This window comes from Pyxicephalus adspersus, chromosome 12 (assembly GCF_032062135.1).
Source record: "Pyxicephalus adspersus chromosome 12, UCB_Pads_2.0, whole genome shotgun sequence".
Lineage (NCBI taxonomy): Eukaryota > Metazoa > Chordata > Amphibia > Anura > Pyxicephalidae > Pyxicephalus > Pyxicephalus adspersus.
In genome coordinates, this window is record NC_092869.1 from 28,736,975 (window position 1) to 28,749,339 (window position 12,365).

Here is a 12,365-nt window from a genome sequence, read left to right on the forward strand (position 1 = left end):
TTTTTAACATATATAAAACAATATCCATTTTATATAATGAACAATGGTTTCCTGCCATTTTGTCTTTACTGCCGCAATGGTAAAGACAAAAGTATCCAAGGGCTGCTCCTTCTGCTCATGGCTAAGATCAGGCATGTATCATCAAGGAACTTTCCCATAATGGGAAAAAGAAAGTGCTCAATCTCATGCATGCGCAGTGATATTGGCACTTTTTGTTTTTAACATATGTAGATAGACACATTACCTCTAAAGGCGGTGGCAGACTGTATATGACAGAAGCCCTTGCTTCTCGCTGGTCTAATCAAAACAAAAATAGGTTATATTGTTGTACAAATAATAATCCATTAATTACTGCATTTAAGTCCCGATTAACTTTTATAGTTGAGTTGATGTGCATACGTTTTGTACTAGATCTCCTGAAAGAATGCCAAGATGTTATCACGACCCAAGCCCGGGGAGTCCGAAGATGATCTACTAAAGTTTCAGAGTCAGTTTCTTGCTGCTGGTGGCCCTGCAGCTGCAAAGGTTGTGAGAAAATGTGATAAGAGGAAAGGGGGTGAGGATACAGGCAGAGAGACAAGCGGACCATCAGAGGAGAGAGATGTCGTGTCTATGGAAGGTATAGATGTGTGCTGTGTACATACTTCACGTGACTTTCTGTTATTTTACTTGTTATAACTAACCTGAGAGAAACATTGCTTACGTGCTTTAGAAAATGCCAGTTTCTTGGCTTTAGCCACTTTTAATACTTTCAGAATCCCTGACCTGAAACAAGTATGCAGATCAGGGAAGCATCACAGGGTACATGTAGTCCCTGGGTTACATACAAGATAGGGACTGTAGGTTTGTTCTTAGGTTGAAATTGTATGTAGGTTGGAACAGGTACATTATTTTTATAAATGCAATTAGGACGGATGTTTGTCTGAACATATTATTAGGCAGTGTGGTGTCAGTTACTGTATAAAATCCTGTGAGTTGATGTGAGTTAATCACAAAGCAAAAAAAAAAAACTTTATGTAGCCTTGACATTCATTAACTTCTGGAGCAAGCTGTGTTTTGATATGCAAAAATAAACAGCTCCAGAGTTTGTCTTAGTCATTAAAGAGTTATAAAATGCTGCAGAAAGAGCTCACCCCCCTAAGATCACCCACAACCTCAGCTGTGTTTAGCAAAAGATTTTTTTCTGCAAGTCATGCAAACCGCCCCCTCCACCCCACCAAGCTTCTGTAGATTGTATCTAGGAGTTGCCCATATGTCGGATATCCTAAACCCAGGGATTACCTGTATTTAAAAAAAAAAAAATGTCAGAAATACTTGTGTGCGTACTTCCATCAGTGATCAGAAGATTAGCATGTCAGCTAGGCAACTGGGCTGTGTCAGGCTCCATATTTCTGTCATGATGGATTTGCCCTATACATGTTTCTTGCTTAGTGTTGTGTTTTATCTGCTGGCTACAATGTCAATACTGTGGCAGCATGTAGAACCACAGTGCTTGGCCATGAACCAGGCATCTGACACTTCTGATCTGAGATATCAGTGGCTGCTGTGGGAGTCTCCACTGATTGGACGATTATTTCCTCTTTTACAGGCTTCATGTACTTTTTTCTAATTTTTCTGACCAATGATAGGGTTCTTGAATACCTTGCATGGTGCCCTTAAACCTATTCTTTTTTTTTTTTGCCAAGTTTGATTTTTACCTACTCTTTAGGATAATGTTTTTTTTTTCAGGATTTTATTTATAGGCTATGCATATTGCCCCTCATAAAAAAGGAGAACCTAATTATTCTTTTGTTGGGAATCTGGCTGGTAAACACTGTAATAGTCTTCTATATAATGCTCTTTTACCTAAAGCTCACAGCTGTGCTTCATCAATGTACAGTTTTTTCTTTTTTTTTTTTAAGTAGTATAACATGACTAAGTGTCACGTTACCACGTTATCACAGGGTCTTTCTTGTTCGAATCTTTTAAATTGTGCATATTGTTTATTTATGGGTGTATAAATTTACCTCCATAATTAATAATTTCATTATTACTATGAAATAAATATATTCTGATATTTGTTTGTCTTTCAGATTTCCCCGACTTGCCACCAATCTTAACACCGGGACCATCAAAAAAGTCAAAGGTTGCTGACGCACGAGTCCGTTTTGCTGAAGCTGATCCAGAAGATATATTGGAGCAACATGATCATCATATTACTGCTGTTATCTCAAAAATTATTGTGAGTTTTTTTACACATCTCCTTTTTGTGTCAACGTTTATTCCACAACAGACAAAGCTAAAAAAGGCCATCTCCAGGAAAGTTTTTAGTTTTGAATAATGTCTGGAAAATTCAGACCCTGTTTTGGGATTATTTATGGTATCTGTGTCATTTAAGAAATTAGCTCCTGTTAAGTAATGTGGTGAGAACTTTCCAGGGAATACACAGACACTGAAAAAAAACCTACTGAGGTTCTAACCTTCCTAATTCTTCTAGCCTAAAATAGTATAAATGAAATAACCCATTAAAGATAAAACAACAGTAATATTCAACTTTAATCCAGAGATTTCTCCCACAGTACTTTTTTTCTGTCGCAAAGTGTCTGCCCAATGACAAACATTTTTATGGTCTCTTCCTCTGAGCCCAGGTCGTCCTGGACCCACCTCAAAATCTGATTGGAAAGTGAAAAGAGAAGCAGCAAAGTGATAAGCTCATCTCTCTGTCACTCTGCTTTCCCTACTGATTGCCCCTTTTTTTCCTCTTATACCCCTACTCTACAGGGACAGCATAAAGCAGGGGTGTCAAACTCAAATACACAGAGGGCCGAAATTAAAAACTTAGACCAAGTCGGTGGCCAAACTTGAAATTTATTGAAAAAATTGAGGAAGTTTACTACTTCATCAATAACTAACAAAAACAAACCCCTCTACACCCATTTTAGGGTTGAAAAGACTAATTTCTATCTATCTATGCAGCCTGTGTGTTGTTCATCCTCTTACGTCACAAGTATGCAGTTTCTTATGGATTGAAACAAGCACAATGCCCCTGGTAGTCAGGCACCATGTGATCATTGCCTAGGCTTTGTGTCACATGATGGGTGTACAGGAATAATGTCTATGTATTGCATGTATTGAAAATTATGATGTGAGAGAGTAACATAGAGATTCATGTGGATCCTGCCATGAGTAAGGTAATGAATGGAGATTCTCTGTGCATCTTCCAGCACACTATAATAGATCCCCAGCCTAATACTGACTGTAGGTCCTCTCAGCTATGTACTACAATCAAAGAAATACATTTGGCACGATTTAACCCATTGTTTTCTTGCTGCTGGTACTGCCTATATAGAAGATTCAAATTAACCACTGTGCCGCTTCTATCATTTGTATGCAGAACTACAGTTACAATGTATTCCTGTAAGGCACCTTGTGTCTTTTGTATTTGCCTGGGCTTTAAAGAATGGCTGCTTCCATCCTTGGCTTTTAGGACGGGTACTAAGCTTTATTTTACTTGCTTAATGCTTAACTCTACTCAGGTATAATGCAGCTATGTATTCATTATTACATTCTTACATGTACTTAGTTATATACATGCATATTTAATAACTGTAAGTGACTTGACTTTAGCATTTTGCAATCAGGTGTGCAGCACATTTCAGGCTGGAGAGGGAGCAGCAACACAAGAAACCAATCAGTATTGCTGATGTTGCATAAACAGTATATATGTGCTAACAATGGATATTGATGGGCAGTAGGAGCATAGTGACAGGGAGAGGAGCGTCACAGTTTCGCAGAGCAAACAGACCTGTTTCCTGTCTCCACACCTCACACAGTCCACTTGAATTTGGGGTATTAGGAGTTAGATCTTGCAGAGTTATAACATGAAGTGTATTAAACCTTTAAATATGTGAGCTCCTTATTCTTGGAATCCTCCATGTTTACAAAATCAGCTTGCATTTTCTTCTAAGTAATATTCATACACATTTTCGAAAATATGTAGTTATGTTTAACTTTACACATTCTAGAAAGAGCCCTGGAGGTTAGAACCCCTGCAATCTGGAAAGCTTAAAGTTTAAAATAGTCATAGAATGAAGCTTGACATTTTATCAGAGCAAATTTATATTACTATATCCAAAAAATCCACAGTGCATGTGTCGCTATCAACAGTGGTTTAGAGTGATCTGTGTTTTAAACTTACAAAGGTGCAATTAATAATTAGTATTTTTTTCTTGTACCTCCAGGAAAGAGACACAAGTAATGCCACCATCACAGCACCTGTTCCTACAGAAGAGCCCTTTCCCCGGGTCTTCCACAGATCAGAGATACCTAGTGCGGTGAGAGTCTGTTCCCCCTTTTTTTTTTTTAAAAAAACTAATCAGTGTATCAGGCTGTCAGATATGAAGTTTATATGGGATAAATTCTGAGTGGACATTTGTACTGAGAAAGAGATGGAGGATGCAATAACTGACTTCCTGAAAATCTGACTTCTGTTCACTGTCCTGAAATGCATCCACATGCAGCTAATGAAGTTAGAACTACCAATCCCGTTGTTTATTTTTGTTTTTATACATTTTTAATTTATTTATTTAACTTTATCAAAAATACTAATAAAAAAAGAGAAAACATCTGAAACAATCCAAACATAATATGTTGACACTGAATGCAAGCAAAATTACATCCTTTCAAACAATGAAACTACTTTTAATCTGGAGGTTTTGTAACAAATAATATTTATGGTAACTCAAAACTCTATACAGCAATGTTCTCCCTAAGGCATGTCCAGAGGAGGAGAACTTCAATAGAACATCATAAACATACATAAACTAACATTAGGCAGGTAATGTCTGTATTCTGACATCTTCATAAATTGATGCCAAGGGAACATGATTTGTAAGAGTTTGTCCCCGGTGTCATCCAAACCTAGGGGTAAGATCTTCATCGATCTCATGAACTTTATTAAATCAAATATAAATAAAGGGAGCGTTAGGACATTTCTAGAACAGAGAAACGCTGACTTAGCGGCAGTCAACAAGTGTTTCAACACAGAATTCAGGTTCATTGAGGTTCCATTTTTTAATTATTTATTTATTGAGATTCACATATGAGTTTTTATTCATGAAAAAAATTACTTTACAGATTTCACACCCAACTGAGCTTTCAGAAAATAAGGTATGCACATACAATGAATAGTGAACAAAACATGTACATGTGTCTTACTGTTGTAAGGAGAAAAACTGCTCCCTAGTCCCAGACTGGGATAGAAATGGTGGGACTTGTTAGGACAACTATTTAAACCTCTCTGGCAGTTTGAATAATAAGTATTTTTTTTAAACGTCAAAGCGGTACATTTAAAAATACTTTTATATTTTAAATTTCCCGCCCAGCCGTATGCGCGCATGACCTATGCCCAGCCAGCATCTGCATCCCCAACATTCACACACCAGGGACGCAGATGCCGGGCGGGCATTGTCATGCTACACAGATGCCGAGCAGGCATCGATGGAGGACGCCACGGGCACGTGAGGACCGGGTAAGCTCTAAAACTCTCTTACTGTTTAGCTCAGGGTTACCGCTTTTGGTACTGAAAATTAACCCTGGGCTACACTCGGGAACACCACCAGGGAGGTTACATAAACTTGCTTATTAATATTAAATGTTGTAAATATATTTGAAATTCAGATAAGCAGAGGATCACAACTGGCTATCCAGAATGCTGTGGTTCCCAAGATAATTGAAAACGGAGATTAATTAGGTTGTATGACTTAGCACGGGAATACCTGAAGTAGTTGTTGTTTCATTGGGCTGCAACGACCATGACTTGAATATTCGGTACACTTTGTGGTTGCATCCTTGTTCTCAATTACATCCTTGGAAGGGTGCACCTAGTAAGTATAGCACTAAGGCACAAGGGACTTTGAGATTTATATGATAGGATCTCATACTTTTGCAAGCTTTTAGTTTTTTTTTTGTTAATCAACTCTGTGTAATTTGATTGTTCCTGAGATGTGGTCACAGATAGCATCATGTAAATGTGCTATGGCTTTGTTTTCCATCATGCTACTTACCCATCACAGTCCAATGTAGGCTGCACAAATAGGCACAATGTATTTTTCCTTCTGTCCCTGCAATCTTGTCTGGTTACATTGCGCCATTGAAAGCCATTTTTAGACATTGGTGACATTGCCTGCGAATATATGATCCAATGACATAGTTTCCCTGGAAACCATAAAACATGATGGATTTCACTGCATGCCCAGTGAAGACAGCTCATTAGTGAGGAAAGCATTGGAAGGGAGCCTGCTGCAGACACTTTTAATTTCATCAAATGACACATGGCTTATAAAAAGCATTGTAACACAGGAGGCACCTGCAGTAACAAATCACCCATCAGGCCTTCCAGGTTGAGATTTCTCTATTTATTACCTGCAGGTTATATCTGTGTGTTGTTTTTGTACCTTGAGACTCTCCAACAGACAAGCAATTGTCATGATGATGTGAGATCTTCTTTTCCAACATGTTTATTTCTGCTTGCAAGGGCTCCTCCAGCACTGTGCTTATTACAATTCATGCTGGTATATATGTAAGTATTTGACAGTATCCAGTATTTAGCCTTGGGGGGCTGTACTTTCTGTTTGTAATGTGCAATTCAAGTGACTGGAAAAATAGAAACCTTTCCTCTTTAGCAGAAGTGAGCTTTTACTTGCCACTTGTTATTGTAAAGCCTATAAACACCTATTAAAAAACTTTGCTTTTTATCTTGTTTTGCGTGCATGCTTTGTTGCATCTCAAGACTACTATTCTGCTGTAGCAATTTCCTCTATATCCACTCGAGTGATGGCTACATGGCATTCAGGGTGAGATTCAGGGTAGCCCTTGCCCTATTCAATGTATGCTACTCATAGTCTCCACTGAAAGTCCACGTAACAGAACCGGAGCTCAATTGTAAATCAAGAAAAAACATTCTCACCCTGTAGGAGGAAGTGCCTGAAATAAAATAAGGTCCTATTGAAAGCTGCAGATTCAAAATTATTGAAAATGACATTCATATGGTAACGTTTATTGAGATTTTATAACAGGTCCTCAAAGCATTGTAACATTTGCAATTGAAGATTAGAAATGTCTTCTACACATTTTCTCTATTCTGTCATTGTTAATTATCAATACCAAAACAGTACAATAAATTGTATATCAAAATAATATCAAAAGTACTTTTCCTTGATTCTGAATTGAAGTATTTAAAGCAGTATTGACTGGCACATAATGTAGCTGATCAGAATTTTTTATTGCTGTCAAGTAGATTGCAAGCTTTGATAAAGATAATCTCAATGTCAATTATCTGTTGTCTGTTTTTTTCTATTCTGTTTCATGGCACTGTGGTAGAATTTATCAGATAAATGTGGATAATTTTTTTCTGTTCATCTGTCATGCTATACAGGCTATACCTGGAACTGGGAAAGTCAGCATTTTTGCTCAAAAAATGGCTGCTAAGAGAGCTGCTGAAGCAGCAAAAAAAGCAGAGTCCTTCTCATCCCTTCCTCAGTCAGAGCATCTTGTCAGTCCTACGCTTGTCCTCCCGAATGAAAGCAAATCTTCCAATTTTAAAGGTAAGTGATCAGTTTATGAAAGAGTTCCTTTAAATTTGTAAATGGTGCAAGTGGAAGAAAGAAAGGAAGAATTTGGGCAGAACAAAAAGAGAACTATTCACTCAGTATGCAAACTAAAATTTGCATCTATCCGCTGGTCTCTTTGTCTCTACAGGACACAGTATTGACTAAGACCAGCAAGAGGAACCACAGTGTACAGCTAAAGGCCAAACATCCAGTTTTGAAGTTGTGTTGAGAGTTGAAGCTTCTTCAGCCACTGTGGCTTTCCTAGAAAGTGAAGATCTCCTAATGAGTGTGTTGTGTTGCATGAGTGCAACAGTGATTTGGGGTGCTATTTAAAATGAACAGTACCTCTATGCACCACCCTTCTGGTGAAAATAGACCAATATAGGCCAAGGAAGATTCTTCCTTGTAAAAAAAATAACCTAGCCACCCCTGATCATCTTCATTGCTACTCCATTTCTTTACTGGCATCAGGGGTTCTAACCTTTTGTAAAGCTTTTTGTCAGATGGTATTGAAGCCTACACAGGCTTAGTCCACCCTTTTCTTATATGACAGTGTTTAGGCCTGGTGAATGGCTGTTTGGGCACACACTCCCTCCTACTTGTAAACACCAAGTTTTTCCAAATGACTTGGTACTGATCAATAAAAAATAGAATCATCAGGAGACCAGCAAAGGAGTGTATTATGCAAAGTAAAGTTTCAAAGAGCAAAGAGCAAAAGCAGAGTCAGCAAATTGAAAGATTCCCTTTAAATTTCTGAATATGTCTGTTATCTTTATAACATTAGGATGCTGGTTTGAGAACATGCTTGTGTTTCTGTGCATACAATTTTATGCAAATTGTTTCAGTGAAGAATGTTTTATTGTTGGTTATTCTGCTGTGTTACAGGTGAAAGAAATGAAGACAAGCCCCATCTGATTACAGGAGAAGGTCTGCGTAATTCAGAGGCTCATGAAGAGGCGCAGAGAATTCACAAGGAGAATGTGAACAAGCTGAAGGCTTTATCTGAGAAGGAGATCCTGCAAGAGCGTGAGCGGCTGCTCTCCCAGCTTGGTATGTTCAGCTTTGTTGGTCAGCGAATATAATCAGCTGGGTGAATTTAAAATGTGCAAATAAACAACTAGAACAGGGGTTCTTATCCTTGAACTCGATTTACAAACCCACAATGGATTGCCAAATATGTCCCATACCTACAGACTGTTAAAATCATAATCACCAAAAGCTTTATTAGGTACTAGGTATGCTGGTACCATCATGCGGTACCAGCAAAGATGTCCATAGTTTGGTTTGACTTTACGTGTGGATATCTAGAAATTGGATTGTTATTATATATTTATATAAATCAGAAATACCCAAACTAGCTCCAACTATTTTTGGTACTGTTTTTCAGCAGATAAAATATGAAATTGAGGTACAGTGATTGACAATATTACTCACTGGTCATCTAATAAACACATTTTCCACTTTTTTTATATCCAGTCCCATACCCTCTTCATTTTGTTTCTTTGACTGAAGGGGTATGGCCCACCTAATTTATATAAATTTAAGGGATTATGAGAGTGTGTGTACATTTTTCCTGGGATAGTTTCTCAGTACCTAAGGGAATGCAAATGATATTACTTTTCTCATTATTATTAATTTGGTATTTTGTACACAATCAGTAACAATTGCTTGTGTATTATACAGAATTAAGATGTAGGCATCAATCTCATCTTAGTCCTTACCTTCACAGGGACCGGTGTTGTTCCCACTGCTTGATACTGGTCCTTAGAGTGACTTTGTAGAATACAAGGTTCATAGAGTTGAACTACAGGGAATAAGGTCACAATCAGTCCAGCCAGGCAGCACGTATTTAAAATGAAAGTTTAACCCTTGAAGAAACAAAGGATCTGTGATGTTTCCTTTGTTTTGGTGTAATGTCATTATTACTGCAATTTTAACAGGTTGAATAACTCAGACTAATGGTCCAATAACTCAATAGGCAATAAATCCTTCTCTCTGTTTTATAGATTAACATTGTCAATATATTGACAATGTAATGCTTGAAGGTGTTACATCTATGACATTTTCTCTTTTTTTTTTCTCCATTTCATTTTATTACTTTTAGACCCTAAATTGGTTGCATTCTTGAGATCAAAGAATAAAGAGCCAGGCATCCAGGGTAATTTAAGTGCCAGCATCGCAGCAGGTGGTCCCCAGACTGTCAGCTATGAATCTTCTGCTCCTGCTGCACAAACACAAGCATCAGAGGGGATTCCTGAAGAAAAGGAAAAAGAAAATCAAACTGCTTTGTCAGGTAATCATTCACCATCATGACAGTACCTCTGCAGAGCTGATCAATAGCACTAAGTAGTGGGTACGAATTCAGCATAAGAACTGAACGCTTGAGTAATAGACCTGCAGTCCTCTGTGCCCTCACTTTAATGGTCCTAATCTTTATCAGACCCATAAAAATTGAACATCTATAATATATTGCTACTGAACTATGTCAATAGTTTACATCTATACCAGACATTATTCATCAATCCATGACAGAAGATTTATCCCTTACTGCAAGTACATTACTTTGATTACAGTGTGTATATGTTGTATAGATGAATAAGCTATTTTTTCTTTTTGTGAAAGTTTGATGGCAAGTGTCAAACCACAACTACCTAGAAAATACTCTAGGCCTAAAATTTAATTTGGAACTATCATTCATGTCATATTGTTAAACAAATAAAAGAAGGGCCAGGAAAATGAAAGAATATTGTTATAATTATAATTTGTGTGACATCCAGTTTATCCAACTTTAGGATCCTATCTAGTAAAGGCGTATTACTAAAGCAGTGTGATTTTATTACCTGTGGGTTTTAAACTTAAAAAATTTAATAAGGTATAAAGAATGTGAACATATAAAAGGTTCTAACTGTAGAGAAGGAGAAAAGCAAAAATATAACTTCGGGACTGAACGGGCCACAAATCTGGAGCCTTTGTAGTTTACGCAAACATCTGGAAATGGCTATGGTAAGTTTGAAAGAATGTGGAAGGAAAATATTGCCACATTATAAAGAATCAGGATTCTGTACTCTCACTTTCATTTTGTTGTAGACCTTTCACCTTTATGGTGTGTGGATGGAGCCACAGTTGTTTTGTAAGTTTGGTTACACCTGGGCAGCATTTTTAAAAATTAGTGAAACCCATGCCTTGCTTTTCTTTGTATTCCCTGAGAAACTGACGTTTAACATTAATTGTAATATTAATGTTACACAGGCTTTTTATAGCGCCGACATATTAAGCAGCGCTGTACAAAGTCCATATTCATGTCAGTAGCTTAAAGGGGCTCACAATCTAATGTCATATGTCTTTAGCAGTCTAAAGTCTAAAGTAAATTTTTTTGGGGGGAGCCAATTAACCTAACTGCATGTTTTTGGAACATGGTGGTTTCCTTAGGCGTTGAACATATAGGGCAATTTTCTTTTCTGATTTGATTTCCAATCCATTCAACAATTAGATTTGAAGTGAATCTAAAGGGAAATTATCTGCTCATCCATTGTAATGTACCAAAGTTTTGGGTTTCTGTCATGTAGGTAAATGTTGATCAAAAGAGCCCTTGTCATATGTGCTTTAAAGTAGAACTAAACCCAGCCAATACTATTCTGATCCCATTCTCTCACGGATGCTGCCATCTTTTTCCTTCTCTTCCTTGTGCTGATCTTCAGCCACCTTGATTGGCTAGGTTGGAATGATGTAATATTCAGTCCTAGTAGCTGCAGGGAAAGCCAGGATGTGCCGTATGTGCAGCTCAGCGTCTTTGACAATTTAATGGAGCGATCAGGCAGGTAAACATGTTTTCTTGCAGAAGGGACATTGCCTGTCTCTTTCTGCAGTTAAACCCTTCCTGATCTCAAATTTTGAAAGTAGAACTTTGTTAACATGGAATTAATCCATCAAAACTAAACACAAATTGATCCTAGGGGCAGAATATCATAACCATGTGGTTGGTGTTTTGGGATATCCAACTAATCAATTACTGATTGGAAAATCAATTGTTTAAATTTAGTAGTATATGTTCTCCTCTGTACTAGGCTTTAGGTCACATAGCTTAACTAAATTTTAGAAAACAAGAATATTTGTTACTATAGTAAACTGAACCCAAACATGGTATGGTCCTTAGAAAGTCCAAAATGTTCTAATACTGACATGCAAAGCATTGTAGAACAGGATTGGGCACACCCTGGAATATCTGGAAGACATGAAATGAATTTGGTTTGAGTGAGTATATTAGAGAATGATAAAGTACAGTAAGATAAATACAATGATAAAGGTTAACATTTTCCCAGTATAAGAAGTATCTGGGTCTTAGGGGCCAGACTGGAGCTTTTTTGAGTTTTTGTTTTACAGTCTACACACTGGGGAGTGCTTTGCATATTTATTTATGAATGTTTTAAAAAATCACGATAGGTTCAAAAGGATAAACTGCACTTTTAGTTTAAAATATTAAATATATTTTGGATTGTTTAAAACCAAACTGTTCAGAGCTTTATAGTAGTGTTGTTTTAGAAAGCAGCCACATCTAGGGTTGAAGAGCCTTTCTATTGCCAGCATGCTGTAGAGAAAGATACTTGTTCTCAGTGCTGAGTTAGATGTATGGCACTGAAATCTGCAAATCCTTCTTTCGAGCATGCTGGCAGAAGACATGCTCTTCGAAACAGGATTGGTCTGATATTGCATCACATTGGACTGATATTATAGTCAAATGCAGTATGGGTTATTAAGACATGGCCACCATCCTTAGTA

At 37.4% G+C, this 12,365-nt stretch overlaps 1 protein-coding gene across 1 annotated transcript in view; it reads left to right on the forward strand.

The window, feature by feature from the left end:
* The window catches only part of RPAP1 (RNA polymerase II associated protein 1), a 38,424-nt gene that overhangs the window by 2,410 nt on the left and 23,649 nt on the right, over window positions 1-12,365 (forward strand). The window contains exons 2-7 of the mRNA XM_072427825.1: window positions 412-619; window positions 2,073-2,221; window positions 4,221-4,313; window positions 7,415-7,583; window positions 8,475-8,639; window positions 9,694-9,882. Coding sequence (XP_072283926.1) covers window positions 433-619; window positions 2,073-2,221; window positions 4,221-4,313; window positions 7,415-7,583; window positions 8,475-8,639; window positions 9,694-9,882 — 952 coding nt within the window. The 5' untranslated portion in view covers window positions 412-432. The remainder of the gene's footprint in view (window positions 1-411; window positions 620-2,072; window positions 2,222-4,220; window positions 4,314-7,414; window positions 7,584-8,474; window positions 8,640-9,693; window positions 9,883-12,365) is intronic.